The sequence below is a fragment of the Meleagris gallopavo genome, chromosome 6 (genome assembly GCF_000146605.3).
Source record: "Meleagris gallopavo isolate NT-WF06-2002-E0010 breed Aviagen turkey brand Nicholas breeding stock chromosome 6, Turkey_5.1, whole genome shotgun sequence".
NCBI classification, from domain to species: Eukaryota; Metazoa; Chordata; class Aves; order Galliformes; family Phasianidae; genus Meleagris; species Meleagris gallopavo.
The window spans coordinates 6329043-6348141 of NC_015016.2; the positions used below are offsets into that span (position 1 = coordinate 6329043).

Below are 19099 nucleotides of genomic sequence, written 5' to 3' on the forward strand. Positions count from 1 at the left end.
CTGGTGTAGGGAACCTGCTTTGGCAGGGGGGTTGGTCTCGATGATCTCTAGAGGTCCCTTCCAACCCCTACAGTTCTGTGATTCTGTGTGATTCTACGCCAGCATCCCAAGGTGAACTGCAGCCAAGCAACCCCATCCTTCCACACCCCATACCTTGCACCATCTAGTCAGATTTAAGGGCAGAGTCACAACCAGAAATCAAAGTTCTGGTTGACAACAGTTGGATCTGAATCAGCTGCCAGCAGGGCCAACCATGTCCTGGGTGCATCAGTCCAGCACTGCCACCGAGTGGAGGGGTTGTCCTCCTCTGCTCTTGTTGTTTGAAGAGTGGGACACTATGGGATGAATTTGTTGATTAGAAATCCAGATGTAGATTCCAGAAGCTGGTATGAGGGAGGACAGACCAACCTGTACAGCATGGAAAGGTTAAGAGCAGCAGTAGGCAAACAGCTTGATCCAATGGTACACGAGATGCCTGTGCCTGGCCTCTGTCAAACTGAAAAACTGCTGCTTCACTGGAAATTATTACCTAAACATCAGGAATATGGAGCACAATGTGGCAGACATGAATTGCAATCTGAAGTTTGAAGAAAAGCTTCAGCATAGATCTGCTACAGTGAGAAGGCCTACAAGGTTGCCCAGCTGGATGGGCTATGGGAAATGAAAGCTGCTGGCTCCATCTATGGGTAAAAACCTGTATAGTTATAACCTTTTCTTACAGAGAGCATTTACCACAAAATGTTCTCTGAAAATATAAATTAATAGGACAAATACAATATCTATCCTTTTTGCTTCTCGCATTCTTCTAAAAAAAATCACCACCACCACCTATCTGGCCCTTTATTACTGAAGCACCAGGACTCCTCCTTATGTATTTTGTTGGGCACCACAGTTAATAGCACTGAAATAGCACAAAGCAGAACAATTATTTACGATGAGAAAGCAGAAAGTGAATATTTTATGTTGAAAAATACTTCCTTCCTCAAATACAATACAAGTTCACCTTTATGCAAAACTGACCACCAGCTTCAAGGCTTTGGAAAGCTGTGTAATTTTAGATACAACATTCATTAAACAATCTTCAATCCTCAGCTAATTTATGTTTTGATTCTGTCCATCAAAGCTCGAAGCTTTAGGTCAATGGAAACCTTTTAATTGATTTCCTTTGCTGGCAAAATTGGCAGCACCATCGATGTGTTGTGATTACTGCTATCACCTTGGTATTTTTGGAAGGGGAAACAGGTCTGGAAAATGCCCTGTGCCTTTCAGAGACTGTGTTCAGCCCTTGGTAGAAAGTTCAATTTCTAATAACTTAAATTTCCTACAACCATGTGCTTTTAATAAAATGTTCACTGTACTTGACGTTAATATGTCTACAGGGATAGCTCCCTAGTTTTCACTCAGTGAAAGAATGCTCTCCTCTTTTATTTGTATGTCTTGTTTCTGATGTGAGAACATACTGTTTCTGAAGCAAAAACTCATGCAAAACCATGGAAAAATGAAATTTGAATTGTGTTTCCTTGCAGTGCAGATCATCCTCCCATGTTTTCTTCAGATCACTGTAGTTTGCAGTACTGAGAGAAAACCTGTGCCGCTTCTTGTTTCCCTGAGCTCTATACCTACTCATACAAACTCACCCAGAGACCAGATGCATTCTCTTTCAGGGTGTGCACTCACAGGTAGCAGAGCTTAAACAGCCAAGACTCAGTAATGCTTTGGAGCACCGGGCTCTGTTTGTCATAGAATCATAGAATGGCTTGGGTTGGAAGGGACCCCAAGGATCACCAAGTTCCAACCCCCCACCACAAGCAGGGCCACCAACCTCTATATCTAATACTAGAGCAGGCTGCCCAGGGCCCCATCCAACCTGGCCTTGAACACCGCCAGGGATGGGGCATCCACAGCCTCCCTGGGCAGCTGTTCCAGCACCTCACCACTCTCCCTGTAAAGAACTTCCCCTGACATCCAATCTAGACCTCCCCTCCTTGAGCTTAAAACCATTCCTTGTCCTGAGAGCCATTAATGCAGTGTCCTAGCAAGCCTACGACAAGTTGAACAGCAGCTCCAGAACACCAATGTTGTGGAGTTACTTTTCACAGCACTTCAGACTTGAACACGCACCCATATATTTGCTCTTTGTTCTTGTCTGTGGTGAGCTGGTGTTAGCTCTGTGACAGCTACACCTCACACGTGCATTTCTAAAATTAGAAAATTCTCGTTTGCTCATTTCTTTCTTATCATCTACAAATAATCAAAATGCAATTGCTCAGCATTCCATGGCTGCTCGCTTGCCTACACTTTCAGCAGCAGGTAATGCCAGTAGTGAGCTCCTCACCTCCCACATGCAAACCTCTGCCCTCAGAACACATCTGGCTTTGGGATGTGCACACACACCCCAGCAAGGAGCACATTGAGCCCCTTTCCAGGAACGAACACAGTGGCTGCAGCATCTGCTGCTTTTCAAGGTGGGACACAGGTCACTGATGCCCCCAGTTTGCTCTTACAAAGCTTTCCCTGCAAACATCTAGCAGCTCATTTTGCAGAAAGGCATCTTCCTTTTCAAGGCAAATAGATTTTGAGGTCAGAGGCAAGGGGTTATGGCCAGATTCTGAAATCGGGTAAATCAAAAGGAAAAGACCCAAAGATGAGGTTTTAGCTATCAACAAAACACAAAATAAAATATTAAAGAACTGCATTAAACCTCCTACATCAAACTGGAAAATGTTTTAACTCTTGTGTCTGCAGATCACTTTTTGTTTTAACTTTGTCTTACCCAAACGCTTCATATAAACTGCGTATATTTGAATGGCAAAATACCTTCACTGGGAAAAGAACAGCTACACGGGAAAGAAAACATTGCAAATACTACACACGGTCTTTGAAATGAAAACAAGCTAGGATGAGGTTGCTTCCAAGAAAAACAAGGAATACACAGAGTAACAGGTTAGTGTGTGTTTTGAACAAGGTGTGGGAGGAGGAAGCAGAGGAAAGATGGGGGATGTTATTTACAGCAGAGATGGCATACACTTCCCACACATACTGCTTCAAGACGACAGGCAAAAGGGCTGTAGAATGGATTCAACTCAGGTAAAGTTGGGGAAAAAATCCTTACCAACTCTGTGGACTTCTGCCTGGTGCTTTTTTCAATTGTAGATTGCCTGGATAAAGTGCAGATTTGCTATAAGGCATCTCTTTGGTCCCCTGCTCTGATGCTATGTCACTCCCACCAAGAACATTTTTCTTAATGTCTGCCTGCAGCTGCCCTTGATGCCTCCTGTCCCTTCACTGTGAGCTCCTGAGATGTCCAGCTCTGCCATCTCCATAGCCCCTCATTAGTTAACTAATGAAAGCAAAATGTCTTCTTTTTCTCCTTAGCCCTGTGCTCCAGCCCCCCACCAACCCAGTGTCCTTCACTGGGCTCACTCCAGTACATCCCTGTCTCTCATACAGTGGAGCCAAGTGCTGGAGCCAGCATTGCAGCATTAAGCAAAAGGGAATCACCTCCTTCAGCCAGCTGACAATGCTCCTGCTAATGCAGCCCAGCATGCAAGTAATTTTCATTTTAATAGTGCTAACACAGTGCCAAGAGCTGATCGGCTGCAAGGGCAAGCAAGAACAGCAAGCCCATGTGATTTCAGCACGCTGTCATTTTCAGAAGAAATAAAGCAGCCTAAGCCCCATTCACTTTTAACACAGCTATCCCAAGCTGCTTGAGAAAATGGGATTTTAATCACAAAGGATGTGACAATTTTGATCACCAAAGCATTCAAATACCTTGGGAAAGGTGTAGCCATGTGTTGCTTTAGCTCTTAGAGCTCTGCAGCACAGCATCTGCACACATTTGAGGTCTCTGGGCTGAGGAGTCACTGAGAACTCTTGTCACTCAGAAAATGCTGTGCAGGATACAGAGACTCTGTTTTGAGTGGGACTTAACCAATTAAGTTAGCAACACATAGAGTCGTAATACATAGGGTTATTTTTTCTTTGCAAAGTAGCATGGTGTAAAAGTTTGGACTGTGAAAAATTAAACAATGCAACAGAAATGTTAACTTTCATACATTTTGTGAAGTCCTGAAAAGGTTTTGTTAAATACAATTAAAGACAAATCAGTCAAATACAGTAAATCCTAAGAGCGTAATTCATCACCAACCAGTGTTAAGCACAGTGTAAATAAAACCTGCTTTAATGTGACAGTGAGGCACATGTGTCTGCACGAGCCTCTCCATCAGCGAGCTGAACTATGTGAAAGCACCTGGTATGAAATGCTGATCTTCAAAAAGCTGCAGAATGGGACAAGTCATTGTTTTTATACACATCTTAACCATCACAGCCTCGCAAGAGGCAGCTCCTTCTGCCTTAACAACAAAACCCAGCCAAACCCAGCACAGCTCCTGTGGCCCTCTCTGGAGCAGCAGGGTCATGGGGATCTTCCATCAGCTCAAAAATAGCATGGCCCCATTCCAAGCCTGTTCCTGTGATGTGACCTTATCAAAAGGATTTTGCTGACTACTGAAAGATTCCTTTATTTAATATTCTGATGTACCTAGCTAGGATAAAATTTAAATGGTGCTATTTGATGGGATTACTTTGTTAAAATGTCACAAGATGGCTTTGCTATGCGCTGTGTCTCACTGTTATTCGAGCAGCAGAGAGCTCTTCTTGGTGCACTGAATCAGCAGCTTATTGCCTATGCAACATTTAAGCCTATCTAGACTAGCAAAAAGAGCTCAAATGGACTTTAATTACTATGAGGCTTGAAACAGAGAGGTGCACAAAAGTGGATTTGAACTTTTAAATAGAGCAGAAAAATGTCCTTGAACAGAAATGATGCCTGCAGTCCACTCGGAGTCCTCCAGAAACATTGGCTCTTTCAGTCTGCTACTGGTGCTACAGAGAGAGGCAAAGGCTGGGACAGATCACAGAATCACAGAATCACAGAATTGTAGGGGTTGGAAGGGACCTCTAGAGATCATCGAGACCAACCCCCTGCCAAAGCAGGTTCCCTACACCAGGTCGCAATCTCAACTAAGCTGCAGCAGAACTTCTGGTCAACTAAAAGAAAAATCCATTACGGGTCTGTATAGCTGTGTCAGTGCACACAAAAGTAATGAAAAAATTATTTGTTTTTATTAGAACCTACCTACATTTTAAAGAGAAATTTTTCTGAAGAAAAAGGAAGTGCCTTTTCACAGTTTGTAAGTCACAGAAAGCTATCAATACATTGCAGTAAACACTCAATCAAACTTGGGTATGTGCATCATTAATTCTGTACCTACGTTGTCTCAGAAGGTTTGCCAAAAAATTACCTTTGAGCTATTTCTTCTGTTCCCAGAAAGGAAAACACACCGTGTTCTGACAAACCAACAACCTCAATGGCACAAAGTCATTCCTCTCTTTCCCCTGTAACCAAATCCTCCTCCTACAGCCACTGTCCCCAAGGCAGAGCAGCCACAACCCTTTGTAGATTGGCACTGGGAATCTTCATTCAACAAGAAAGGATTGAAATCGAAGCCTTTTCTCAGCTCTCCTCATTTCTGAGTTGTAGAAATGTTGTATTAGCACATGGGCCATTGAAGAAGACAAATTTGCTCCTAATACAAAGCAGGCAATTGCTCTGAACCATGGAGGTCAGAGCAGTTTTCATACGATTTCATATTCTAGCAGAGCAGTCCAAACACTCCCTTAGTGGTCATTTGATTGGAAACATATCATTTATAACTACCGAGTCAACGCCTCTTTTTCACCTAAAAATGAGACAATTCTCTATGGAGTCTACCAAGCCAAACCTCCCTGAGCTCCCAAGGCGACATCCTTTCTGTGCCCATCTCCACCCCAAGCCCCATGACTGCTCCAGCTCCTCTTGAGTCTGGGAGCTGATGTCCAACCAGCCTTGATGAAACTGCTTGGAAACTGCCTGTGCCACAGAAGCAGGATTTCTAAGCAAAACTCTGATGCATGATTTCCCTCCTCAGCCCTGTATAGGTGTCCTGGAGAAGTCCTTCCCTACTTGCCAGACAAAACCCCCAAATACAGTCAGTGAAAGCGATAACGAACAATTAGCACATGCCTCATCTGCACTTACTTCACTACCGGAGGTAAAGAATGGGCCAAGCCCAGAGGTACTGTGTATCTTCCTGAAATAACATGAGCAATTTCTTACTTTTTCTTGATCTGGAGAAAAACTTGATGCCCCCAGGAGAGGTAGACGGGTTAGAATTGGGGGAGGACTCTTTGGAGGAGGACCTGAAGATCCCACTGAAGCTCATTCGACGTGGGGAGCGTGGGGGAGACTCCTGGTAGGGGAAGGGGAAGACAGTTTTGGGTGAGCCAGGGCTATGTTTGGATCTCACAGGGGCAGAAACAGGGCTGGAAGGTCGGTTCTGGAGCCCTTTTGAGAAAATGCCTTTCGAAGGACTGCCTGCAGAGTAGCTTTCTTCCACCTGAGGAGGAGAGAAAAAAGAAGAAAAAGAGAAATCACCATCAATTCAATTCAGTTTGTGCCATTAGAATCTCAGAGCTTGTCTCAACATGGTCACTTCTGTTTATTCCAGCTGTGGGTTAGCCAGACCTTCCCAATGTCAGCCTGCACTGCCATGTAGATGTGAGTGTGCCACCTCACCGGGCTCATTGCTGTTAAAGATGTCTTGAATTTCACAAAAATTTAAAACTATGTGCATGAACTTTATAATCACACATACACTGCAGGATATTTTTTACCAGGTTTATTTGCTGCACATTCCCATTCCTTCCCCAGAAAACTGAAAGGTGGGTGGCAATAAATTTATTAAGGGCAATGAATGACCTCCTTTAAGCTAACACAGCACCCTGAAGCCTCCGTTCTGCATTTAAGCACCCATCTGTAGTACTGAAATCTCCACTGCACAATGAGCGCAGCAGAGAGCATGAGTTCTCAGTGCCAGACACTGCCATGGGGGTTTAAACTCTAGTCTCAAAATAGAACAATCATTCTAGAGTGGCTATGTTACAAATAATTAGCCCAGCCTCCAGCTTGGGCATGACCTTTCTAACAGCTCTGTCCCTTCAGTGATCTGTGCTGGCTTTCCAGCTAGCATGAATACCTACACACAACACAGCACTGCACTGTGCAGGCTCATCTGGAGAGGTGAAGGGGAAAAGCCCAGAAAAACAAACCAAAAAAAAAAGAAGCAAAGATGAATTTCTTCCCGCATACAATTAACAGAAGCCTACACAAACTGCTGTGGGATTGGCCCAGGCCTGAGCTATATGCGGAGTTTATTTCCTCCTGGACGCACAAAATACTTCTATAGGCACAAAGCTTCTTTTTTAGCTGGGGTCATTAATTAAGGGTTCTGTTCCTGGGGATCAGTGGGGATCACCCACAGTGTCAGTGGGTTTCAGGTCTTCAGTGAAAGTGGAAGGAAAGGCCATGGCTCTTGTGCCCATGGGCACAGCATGCTGCCTTCTGCATGAGGTGTGATGGGGTTTGAGTCTTTTGCATGCTTGCTCCTCGCTCCCAGTATGCAAAGCAAAAGGGATGCATGTATGTATGGAGCATTAAACAACTGCTGTCTGCTAGGTGCACATTATATATCAGTGAAGCTGAGTAAATGTGTTGCTGCCATGGGAGGAATGGTAGGAAAAATAATACATTTATTAGAATCACAGAATCATAGAATGCCTTAGATTGGAAGACACCTCAAAGATCATCAAATTCCAAACTCCGTGCGGCGGGCTGGCTGCCCTCCATGGGACCAGGCTGCCCCATCTAACCTGGCCTTGAGCACCTCCAGGAATGGGGCATCCACAGCTCTCTTGGCAGCCTATGCCAGTGCCTCACCACCTCACCACTCTCTGAGTAAAATATTTCTTCTTTACATCTAACCAAAATGTTTCTTCTGTTAGTTTAATGCCATTCCCCTTTGTCCCATCACTATTAGACCATGTAAAAAGTCACTTCCTCCTGTTTGTAAGCTCCCTTCAAGCATAGGAAGGCTGCAATGATGTCTCCCTAGAGCCTTCTCTTCTGTAAGCTAAACAAGCCCAGTTCCCTCAGCCTTTCCTTGTAGGAGAGATGCTTCAGCCTCTTGATCATATTCATGGCCCTCCGATGAAAGAAAAGATGAAAGCTGGGATGAGTCTTGCTCTGTGGAAACCACAGAAGGGCCTGCAGTGGTTCCTCATCCTCACTTGGGAAAATTTCCAACCTGAAAGGGTGGTGGCATTTGGTCTGAAAGATGGACACCAGCAGCCTGGGCCAGCAGCTGGAGCATGGAGATGTCTGGCAAGACGCTCAACTGCTTTTCATCCCTGCACATTTATTTCTTACTACCTTTGCCTTTGCAGAGGAGCTATAGGAGTAGTTGTCCTCGAGGGGAAATCTTTGGAAAGGATAAATCAATTCAAACTAACGCACTGGGTATCAGAAGCAACAACAGACTCTTGACAGTATTCATCAGAGAAGAAAATACAGTGTCTCCTTTTCTTCTCTTTTCTTTTTCCACTCTCACTCTCCTGTCTTTTAATAAATAAAGACACCCTCTTGCTCAGTCAACGCCTTGACTCCACTCTGAGTCTTAATTCAGAGGGGTTGGGATCAATATAATGAAACACAGGTCACTTTGGCTTGCAAATCTCCTTCAGTGCTTCTCCACGTCCTCTGGCACAAACACCATCTCATGGTGAGTCAAGAAGAATCAAGCACAGTCCCTCAAGTGAGACCTGGAATAATTAACAGATTATAAATAAATTAATAAACTTCACTTTTGTTATGGGTAAATAGCTCCTAAGAGAAACTTCTTCAAGAAAGCTCATTAGCTTTATTAAAACAGCATCTGTAAATCACCTGAGACTACCTACACAGTGTTCGCTGCCCAGCTGTGCAGCCCAGGAAACAACCGTGCAGTGCAGCAGCATCTCCACTCACTGCAATGCAACCAGGTCTACTGCCAAATCTACTGCCTGAAAGTTGGGAGCAAGAAGTATGTTTTCAAGTTCATTTTAACTGCAATATAAATCCGATGCTACCTCCGTAATTTCAGACTGTTTCCAGGAATGTAATTTCATTATCATTTTTTCCTAGACTGACAAGCCATGGAAGTTGTAAAGCTAAGAGAAGGACATCCTTCTGGTGCCACCTTTAATATCTTATGCATATTTTTTGCATGCTTACTTGGTAATTACAAAACACCAGTAGGAAACCCTTCGAAAGTCTATACTATCCTCACATCCTCAAGGAACAATTTGCCAAATAACATCAGTATTCTCCTGCACGCACAAGCCAGACATGGAGCAAATCGTTCTCCAATTCTGAGCAGAAGCAGCAGGATGTTTTCTTTTACTGCAATCACAATCCACTACTTTCTATCGTGCCAGGCAGATGAATTAGTTAATTGCTAGAGCACCAGGGGCACGCTGCTAAATACACATGTGCATGCTACTAAATTAAAGGAAATTACTACAACAAATTCTTCTCCAGCTGTTCCACACATTAATTACACACAGGTTACATCCACCGACAAAGAGGATAAATACCTATGATTTTGCTTTGGGAATTATATCAGTATTTCTTTCTTGGAATCTTAATTGAAGCCAGTGGTTGTGAGTTTTAAAAGATGATTGATGTCCATGCATCAGCTGGGAATTCAGAAGAATCTCTGCCGTGGAATAAACTGTAGCAACCCATGCAGATTCTGCACGATGACTCCAGCAGGAGTGCTGGAGGAAGGCTGCACAGCTAGATGGATCATCAGCCTGTTCTTCACGTGTTTTGGGCTCATTCCCTGAAGCTATGACAGACAGGTGGGCACAAGGAAAAGTCAACTTCTGAGCACAGGTCTGCAGGGAATGGAGATGCTGGAGTAAAGCTATATCAGCAGGAGTGTAATAAAAGAACATATGAGTGCAAGTGCAACCCTACCTATGTCAATCCATTCCCCAGGGAAGCTGGGCAGCCAAGCAGACACCCATGGTACATTATATGAGCTGCTTTGGTTGTTCAAGGTTAACCCAGTTACTTTACATAGAGCTGAGTAAATATAGACAAAAGTGCTGCAAGACTGCTATCTCTGGAGCACAAAAGGATCCTCAGCTGGGGACCAGGGAAAAACTGCTCTGTTTTACAAATTGAATGATCTTCATCAGGCTCCTAAAATGTATCTAGAACTGGCTGCTGTTGAGAATAAAGCAATAAAATGAGAGGTGCCTTAGACTCCTTTCTATCTAGGAGACCTGCTTTCAATTTCCTGAATGGAATGTAAAGTGATAGCGTGGCACCTGCCTGAGCTGGACAGCTCTGGAAGATTCCATCTCAGGAAGCAGCATCCTCATAGCTCCTTGGTCATCTCACCATGGGTCATCTCTCCCTAACCTCCTCTTTCTTTCTCACAGCAATGCACAATAATGGCTCAGAGCCTTCCACTGATGGAGCAGTAGATCTGCATCTTCATTTCTCATTGTCGTTTTTCAATGCACTCCTCAATGACAAAATCCCAGCATAAACCAGACTGCACATGGCCACTCTGCTTCAGTAACACAGCAGGACTGTGCCTAAGCCCATTCTGGACCACAGTCCTTAACCTTTCTTACATACTGCTACTCTAGATGTATTCCAGGTGAACAACCATGTATCTTGTGCTGTTAAGAATTACCTGTCCTGAAGATCATCCAGATTTTCCTGTCCCTCCACCCAACAGTCTTCTTTTTGACAACAGCCTGGCATCTTTCCCTTCTTCGAACTGTGAGAAAACTTCAACTGTTTTCTCACCTAACTTGCAATTCTTCATCTTGCTTTACAAGATAGATTAAAACACCTCATATTTAATCACTACCATATGGTAATCCCCACTGCAGTGCACTGAGACCAAACTATTTACACTTCACTGCAAACCATTCTCTTGTCACCCACACAAAATCCATCTCAGTCCTGCTTCTTCCCACTCACACACACAAATCTTCTCCACACTGCCCTTTTCTTTCCCATGCTTTGTATTGAAAATCCAATTCCTCTTCTGTTTTGCAAAGTGTAGCCCTCTATAAGAAGGCATTTGTGCTGACAACTTAAAATTTAAGGACTTCTTAACTGCAAGGAAGAGAAGAGTCCTGCCAAAGAGACGTGGACAGAAAAATAAATGAGCTGTGCTGAGAAGACCAACCACAAATAGATGGACTGTGCCAGAGCCGGGGAACCCTGCTTCTGTCCTTGTCCCTTGCAGCACCTCACTGCAGCCAGCTCCCCAGGCCTTTCATAGGCACACAGCCTTCTTCAGAGGATTCCTTCATTACCTGCTTCAGGAAACACGAAGATAAGGCACTTCCTTGGATTTCCACTTTTCTTCCAAATTTGGACAAATTCTTCTCTCCTTGGATGTGCCATCTTTCCTGTTTGTGCTGACCAACTCCTGCAGTGATCCCTTCCTGCCTGCCATGGGACTTACACAGCTCAGTAGCCCTGAAAAATCTTCATCTCTGATTCAGTTGCTGGGGAATTTAGATTCACTTTCAGAACAGACCAAATTAAAACCTGTCTGGAATGTGAATGGGCTCAAGCTAAACTGTCTGAAAGCTTCAAAATATTTCTGAATTTATATGAAAGTTATTAAATGCAACTGAGCTCTGCTCCTTTTTCTCCAGCTCTAAGTAGTTAGGATGCTTATGAAGCATTTGAGTTTTTTATGCTTTTACAACAGTGATTTATTTCACCTTAATTTTGGTTCTTTGCCTTGAAAAATCCAGAAGGCAAAAAATCACCTCCCACCACCCTTGTCAGGGACAGTAAGCACAATTAAGGACGACACACGAGATAGATGTCTGCACTTATTTCTTGCCCTCGTGCTGAATCTCTACAAAGAAGCCCTTTAATAAACTTAATTGGATGATTCCCTTATTATGGTGGAATAAAAGAGCTCACAGAATCACAAGAGCTGACTTCGTTAGACCAAAAGGTAATGAAGGACTTACTCTCCTGGGCACCATGTGGTTACATTCACCCCCATTAGTTCCCTCGGTTCTGCATGAGCAAGAACAATTGAGATGACAACATGTTTTACAGGATCAGAGATGTCACTTCCCAAAATTAAAGCCCAATGACACTTCCCAAATTAAAATACAATGGGATGCGGCTGGCTGATCTGGCAGGCTCAGAGTGCCTGGTATGGCTGTAGGGTTGGGATTAGGCTTCCCACAGCAAGCAGGTCTGCTCAAAGGCAGGAGCAGGGCAGGGAAGGAAGAGCAAGTCTGGCTCCAGGTGAGAGCAGGATGGCTCCAGGCTCCATTTCCTAACACAAAGTGTTTCTGGCAAAGCAGTGCAGGGCCGTGCAACAGTTGTCACTTATGTCCTCATTCTGAGCCTCACTGCATCCACTGCCGGTGCCCCATGTCTGCTTGGGACACGCTGCCTGTCCTTCCTGCTGAGGCCAGCTCACTGATCACAAAGCAATGGATAATTAAAGGCTGAGAAAAAAGAGATCAAAAGGAGATTTGTTATCCAGCGAAGGAGAAAGGGGGTAAAAATAGGGTATTTTTTGCTTCTTCTCCCTGTTCCACCGTTTATGAGTCACTGCACAAAACAAAAACAATGCTGGGAGCAGAACCAGGACAAAGTGCTCGTCTGAGCCCATCAGCATCGTCCTGCATTACTGGCAGCAGAACTGTGGGATGATGACAAATGCAGTCATAACAAAGCCTATGTTTTGCCCTATTCCTTTGTTTGCTCATCTAAAAACCAAAGTAATCCTTCAGCCACGGTGTCACATCCAGAATCCACGTACAGATGATTATCTACAGCTATTCTCAAAATCTAACCAAGCTTCGTGGCAGACTTTCCAAACAACCAGGTCTGCTCCCAGGTGCAACTGCTCCATTTGGACAACCTGAACTACTTGCAAAATGTGTTTCAGTGACTCAGGTCATTTTGCATTCAAGAGTTTCCTGTTCAGAATTTATTACTTTCTCCCCTCTCGTTTTTGTATGAACTGCACACATCAGTAATGAGCCTGTATTTCTTTCAAGTCACTGATAAAGTATTATACAGTATAACAACAGTATGTTTTCCCTGCCTAGAAACAAAATTTTCCACTGATGAGTCCCAACTCATTTAATCATCCAAGCTTTACTTCATAGGCTCCCATATCTGTTCAGCATCATTCCACTTTCTTAAATCTAAATATCTTGTGCTTCTTTTTTATATACATGACACCAACACCATTACATTTTCCAACCAAATTTATAATCTCCTTGAAAACCCAAATTTGCCCACTTATAACTGTTTGCCATTAATTCCAATCAAAGTGAGTCTACTATAATAGCATCATTAACTATCCAACATTAGATATTTCACTGTTTTACCCAGGAGTAATGTCACGCTGACAAATCTGCAAATTATCCTAATTGCAGATGGTGTAAATATTAACAAAATAATTGCTTTTTTCCAGTCTTTTGCAACCTCATCTCTGCTCCCAGATTTATTCAAAATTAGCACTAGTCACAGAAAGCTCTGCCAATCCATTCAGAGCTGTTTTATCAGAGTTGTTTGGGTTTAGCTGTAGCATCTTCCATCTTACACACACTTAAGCCATTCATAAGATAGAGCTGCCATTATCACATAAGATAAACATCTCACCTACTTCTTCACCGTGCAGAGAACAGTCAATGCATACTTCTTTTTCAAGCTTCCATCTACAGCTTATAACAAACATCGTATAATGATCCCGTGAGGCCATTCCTCCTTCAAGAATTCATGCCATTTCTGGAGAGTCTCAGTTTGAATATGGGGCAATCAGCAAACCAGTTGTTCTAGACAAAGCCACCACAAGTATTAAAGCACTTTGTGAGGCAGTGAGAAGTGTCAGAATACCTGCAGCTGACACAAGAGCTACTGTGCTGCATCACATTGTGCCAAACATTCCGTGTGAGAGTCTGCAGAGTATTATACTTTGCCTTCAACAGAGGAAGGTCAAAACCACCTCTGTCCCCCTCCTTCCTTCAGGTCATAAAGGAAAGAAAAATACATCGGCTATAATAATAATCATGTCAGTGAGAAGTGATTAAGGCTGAACTTCAGGAAATATGTGACACATTCCCACTTCTGTCAAAAAATTCCTATGTGAATCTGAACAAGTAATTCCGCACTTAAGTTTCCTGGTTGCAAAGTGAGGGTTACTGTCACAGGATAATGATTGAGAGGCACTCACACACTGAAGTGCTGAGAATCCTTGTGAAAAATGTTAATACAATTTCTAAAAGGTTTTCACAAAGATCAGTGGTACTAAATTAATGGCAGATTGGAAAGGCAGGCTGTGAGCTACTCTTCTCTGACTTGACATATAGCCCAGCTAACAGAAGAGTTCAGCAAAGGAAGAGAGATGTCCTTTGATTAATTGCCAGTCTCCAACACTACTGGTGAATGGAAAAGCCATGCTGCTGATGAAATACTGACTTATGGTGTACAAAAGGTATACAACACTTTGTGATTTCAGACTTGGACAAAGGAAACCCATTTTACATGAAGGACAACAGTAAAAATTAGGAGCTTCTTTATATTGCACCAGAAGGACCTGGAAAACTTTTAGTTTAAATTAAATAAGATACTGCAATCTGATGGTGGCCATCAATTACTAACTATAAAGATCCCATCCTTCACATTAAGGACAAAAATTTAAGATGAGCTGCAATAAATTTTATTTGATGATCTGTTTCTTATTGGAAGTTGGGCACTGTCAGCTGGTCTGACAGTGAGTTCTGTTCAACACATGCAACAAAATGGTAAAAGGCCTTACCTGTCAGATAAATAAACCATATTGGATATCGAGCCCCAGTTGCACTGTTATTTCAAAATCCACACTTGCACATGCAGAACTTGACCCAAGTTTTGGGGAAAAAAAATGGCGTTCACAAAAAACACTGGGGGAATGGTTTTAATCTCAGGATGGGAAGGTTTAGATTCAATGTCAAGGGGAAGTTGTTCACAAAGTGAGTGGAAAGGTGCTGGCACAGGCTGCCCAGAGAGGTGCCCCATCCTTGGAGATGTTCAAGGCCAGGTTGGATGAGGCCCTGGGCAGATTGGTCTAGCACTGGATATGGAGGTTGGTAGCCCTGCATATGGCAAGGGGTTGGAGCTTGATGATCCTTGAGGTCCCTTCCAACCCAAGCCATTCTATGATTCTATGATTCTATGAAACTGCAAAAGGGGATGACTACTTTAATGTTCTTCCAGTTTTTCCCAAGAAAACCACTCATGAAAAAACTGTTCCAAGACTGATAAGAGAAAAAACAAGGAGTTCATAAATGGTAAAACTGAAGTTGTTTAACAGTATCACAAAATATTACACATGAGCAACATCAGCTTTGATATATCTTCTTCTTCAGGATCAAAATTCATATGGCCTCTTCACCTTTCCTTGGGAAAAATCAAGCTCCAGTTAGGAACACCTGCACTCTTTCAGCATGTCATCATATTGGCCACTTTATTCAGACCCACCAAATAAGAGCATTTTGGTAACACCGTATTTTAGCTTCCCTGGCATCTACAAGAGTTGCTCTGTGTTTATCAGTGACTCCTACATCACAGTCCTAAAAGGTCCAGCGCAGAAAAGAACAAGGCCAACGTTATAAATATATTCAGTTACTGATGGATTGCAGAAGTTTTTTTTAAACAATTGTCCTTTGCCACGAGGTGCAAAGGCATAGAGATGCACGCTGTCAGCAGAGTTAAATTATTATCATTCTAGATGCAGATTAGCTTCACTAAGGAGATATTTATCGTTTCACCTGCCTTGAACTATAACTGCAGACTCACTGACAAATGGCCTCCCTATAGAAAGGTCCATATCCTTGTAAATATTGCCACAAGTCTGCTGTGTAGCTATAGATTAGCTTTTGAGATATCTACTATTGTTCAGAAGGGTATCTCTCATCACCAAGTCTGTAACTTGGTTGGCAGGAGGTCTACGTTTGGCAGATCAACTCATATGTCAAAGTTCTGTGAAAATTATGAGGCCAGGAACACGAGGCACTGCACTTCTGTAGCAACACCACACATTTTGGCAGCTGCTTTCCTGAGAATACAGTAATCCAGTATCACTCCATCAAATTACAATGTTATACAACACATCTGCGGTATCTAAAGGAACCGAGGTTATCGTTCTTTACAGGTGACAGCATTAAGCGCTGTCATGATAAGGCCTGCAGAAGTCACAGTGTTTGCCTGAGGGTATCGCTTTCAATAGGTAAATGGCAGGAAAGATAAAAACCCTGAGACTTCTCCAAGTCTAAGGAATTGTGGTTATCACCAAGGACTCAGCAACTACAGTGAAGGTGAAGGTTTGGAAATATCCTACCTTGCGAGAAGCATTTTTGTCTGCGTTCTCCACATCACCGTCCAAGAATGGCATGGCAAAAGAGCTGAGATCCTGATGGGAGAGAGAAGAAAAAATGATGTCCTATAGTAATGTCTCCTTCCTTATATCAGAGCATCTCATGTATGTAGCCCACAGTTCTATCTCCAAAGCTCCTGCTGCTTTACCCATAGCTACTGCTGGAAAGGATAACACAGGATCTGACATTTCTCCTTGCACGGCAAGGAGAACAGATTTAAGTAACTTGTGAATAGGGAGTCCTTAGAAGCACTCCCAGTACATCACTATCAAAAGGCACTCAGTATCTGCACAGCCACATTGGAAGGTCCTGTGCTGAAACTTTCAAAGGGAGGTACCCAAATCCCACGGAAAAAAATATAGCAGGAAATTACAGTCTAACTATAGCCCCTTGCTCAGCAAAAGACCGATGTGGCCTTTAGTGGGGACTGCAGTCTTTCTTCAAGGAGTATTTATGGCAACAAACAGAACCTGAATGAGAATATGTTGATGTTCTCAAAATGCAGACATGGTGTCTGAGGATGGAATAACCAACTCATTTTCACAAGGCAGAGAGGAGCCCCCTGTTCTGTGCCACTAACAAAAACAAAGCCATAAAAGAAGCACACATACTCATCTTTAACTAACAAAAACAAGATGCAATTATGTTCTACCTCCTGCCGTCTGTTCTGTTTATGCTACCTCATGTCCCAGTCATGGGATTTTTAGGGCTCCTAATGAAGTTTTCTGTGTTAGTGTCAAGTTTAGCATCTGTTTGATCAGAAAAGTAGATAATGAGTAACTGTATGAGCACAAGCACGGGTTGGCAGCACTGTATGCTGAAGAACTGAGGCCTGGATCCCAAACCTTGATCTCAATGTCAGGAAAACATGCTCAGCGCAGAACCTGCCTGGCGCAAAGCATCACCCTTTAAATGTAATGATTCAGTGCTTCTCTACCACCACATCTGCATCTCATTTAAAACTGTTCAAAACAAAAATAAATAGCAATTTCACATAAACCTAATTTGAGATTAAATAGAGCTTAATTAAAAATTAGCACAGGCTGGGATGTCTGCAAGGCTTGCTTGCCAAAGGCCTTCAGAATTCAGAACAGCCACGAGTCTAATCACATCACATTGTATAATCATACTAAATCCAAACTGCTCAAAAATGTGTATAATTCAGGCGTAATCCTTGCAAATGTTTGAAAATATTCTAGTTACATAACAAACAACAAAAATAAGGAACAAAATATTGAATTACTGGAAGCGAAGCATTTGGGAGTTAGTCATGCCAAGCTGGAAAGGGAAAAAGAAAAGCAACCCCACTTGGCCAAACTGGCCTTGAGTCCCTAGGCCACAAACCAAAGCATCCATGACATATCAGTGTGCTCTGAGCTCTACTCATGCAAATTCAAAGCACCAACTGAGCTATATAGTGTCACCCTCATCGCCACACATTGACATGTGTTTCATGTTGTGTTCAGTGGAAATGGAAATGTAAGCAAATATCTCAAAACCAAAAGAAGAGTTGATCAATTTCAGCTTTTGTTTTCACTGTTATCAAGATTTGACAAAAGCTGACCCAGGCACCACAGGACCTTAAGCACTTCTGTATTAATCTGCTTATTCCTACCATTAATTAGGAGCAAAATGATTTACATGCTCCAATAAAATTAATCAGCCATAAGCAGTGTTTATAAACATTGTCAATACATGAATTAGTATATTCGTACTTACTGTATTACTGCAAGACTTAAATAATACATCTCTGAGAAGAAGTTTAAGAGCCAAATGGAAAGTTACACAAAAACACATCCCTTTGTGTTTATTTTAATTTAGCCAAAGGATTTACCAACATTTTCCTCTACCCATCTTTGGTAGTGAAGAAGCTGGAATTTGATGTGTGCTAAGTCATTTTCCATGCAATAAATCAAGCAAATAATCTCTTCTGAGCCACATGTTGGTGTCCCTGTATTACTACTTTTTTCATTTGCAGAGGGGAAACTTGCAGCTTGGGAAGGCTGAAGCCTGGGAGAAGAAAGTGTGTTTTGAAGGGACATATACCTAGCAATTACAGCAGACAATGCTGTCTACTGTAGGAACAGCTGGGAATGAAACCATAATTTCACTTCTGAGCAGAAGATTTCAAAAACAGGAAGAGGTAGGCAGGCAGAATTATTTTCCAATGAGCTGAATTTCAGTTGCCAGTTACAACTCCAAGCTTAAAAATGGATACATGCTATGTTCTAGAGCCTAAAAACATCATGAAACCCACCTGATGACTTTATTCTAATTCGTAACTGTTAGATACCATGGAGGTGTGCTTTCTTCATCCATTTTCAAATGCAGGAGATTTTTGAAATAGGACATCTCTACTTCTAAGCAGAAATTACTGGAGCTATACCAGAGCCAGCAGGACAGCACAAGACCCCTCTTAGTCTGCTTGAGAACATTTTAAACAGCATGATAATTTTGAGTGCTCTGATAAAGCCTGTAATTGCAGCTGCTACCTAACAGTTTCTTCATCTTCTACTTCCTCATGGGACTGCAGTTACTGAAGGAAAGAATGGATAGATGAAAAGCCGAGCTACAAACACTGCTCTGTCAGTTCCAACCACTTGGTTAAACAAGGAAATAATTGCGTGCTTGTTTTTTCTTTTCACAAATCTCTGTAGAAGACAGACCAGATATCTATTTCTTTCTTTTATTGCTCTTCATTCAGAAACATATGCAGCTACAAGGTTGATGATGAGTATCTCTTAAAAAA

The 19099-nt window shown here is 42.6% G+C and overlaps 1 protein-coding gene across 1 annotated transcript in view; it reads right to left on the minus strand.

Annotated features, from left to right (window-relative positions):
- The window catches only part of PRKAG2 (protein kinase AMP-activated non-catalytic subunit gamma 2), a 123014-nt gene extending 106629 nt beyond the window's left edge, over nt 1-16385 (minus strand). Inside the window, exons 1-2 of the mRNA XM_031554016.1 lie at nt 16314-16385; nt 6161-6440 (exon numbers count right to left, since the gene is read on the minus strand). Coding sequence (XP_031409876.1) covers nt 6161-6440; nt 16314-16367 — 334 coding nt within the window. The 5' untranslated portion in view covers nt 16368-16385. The remainder of the gene's footprint in view (nt 1-6160; nt 6441-16313) is intronic.
- Between the last annotated feature and the right edge of the window lie 2714 nt (nt 16386-19099).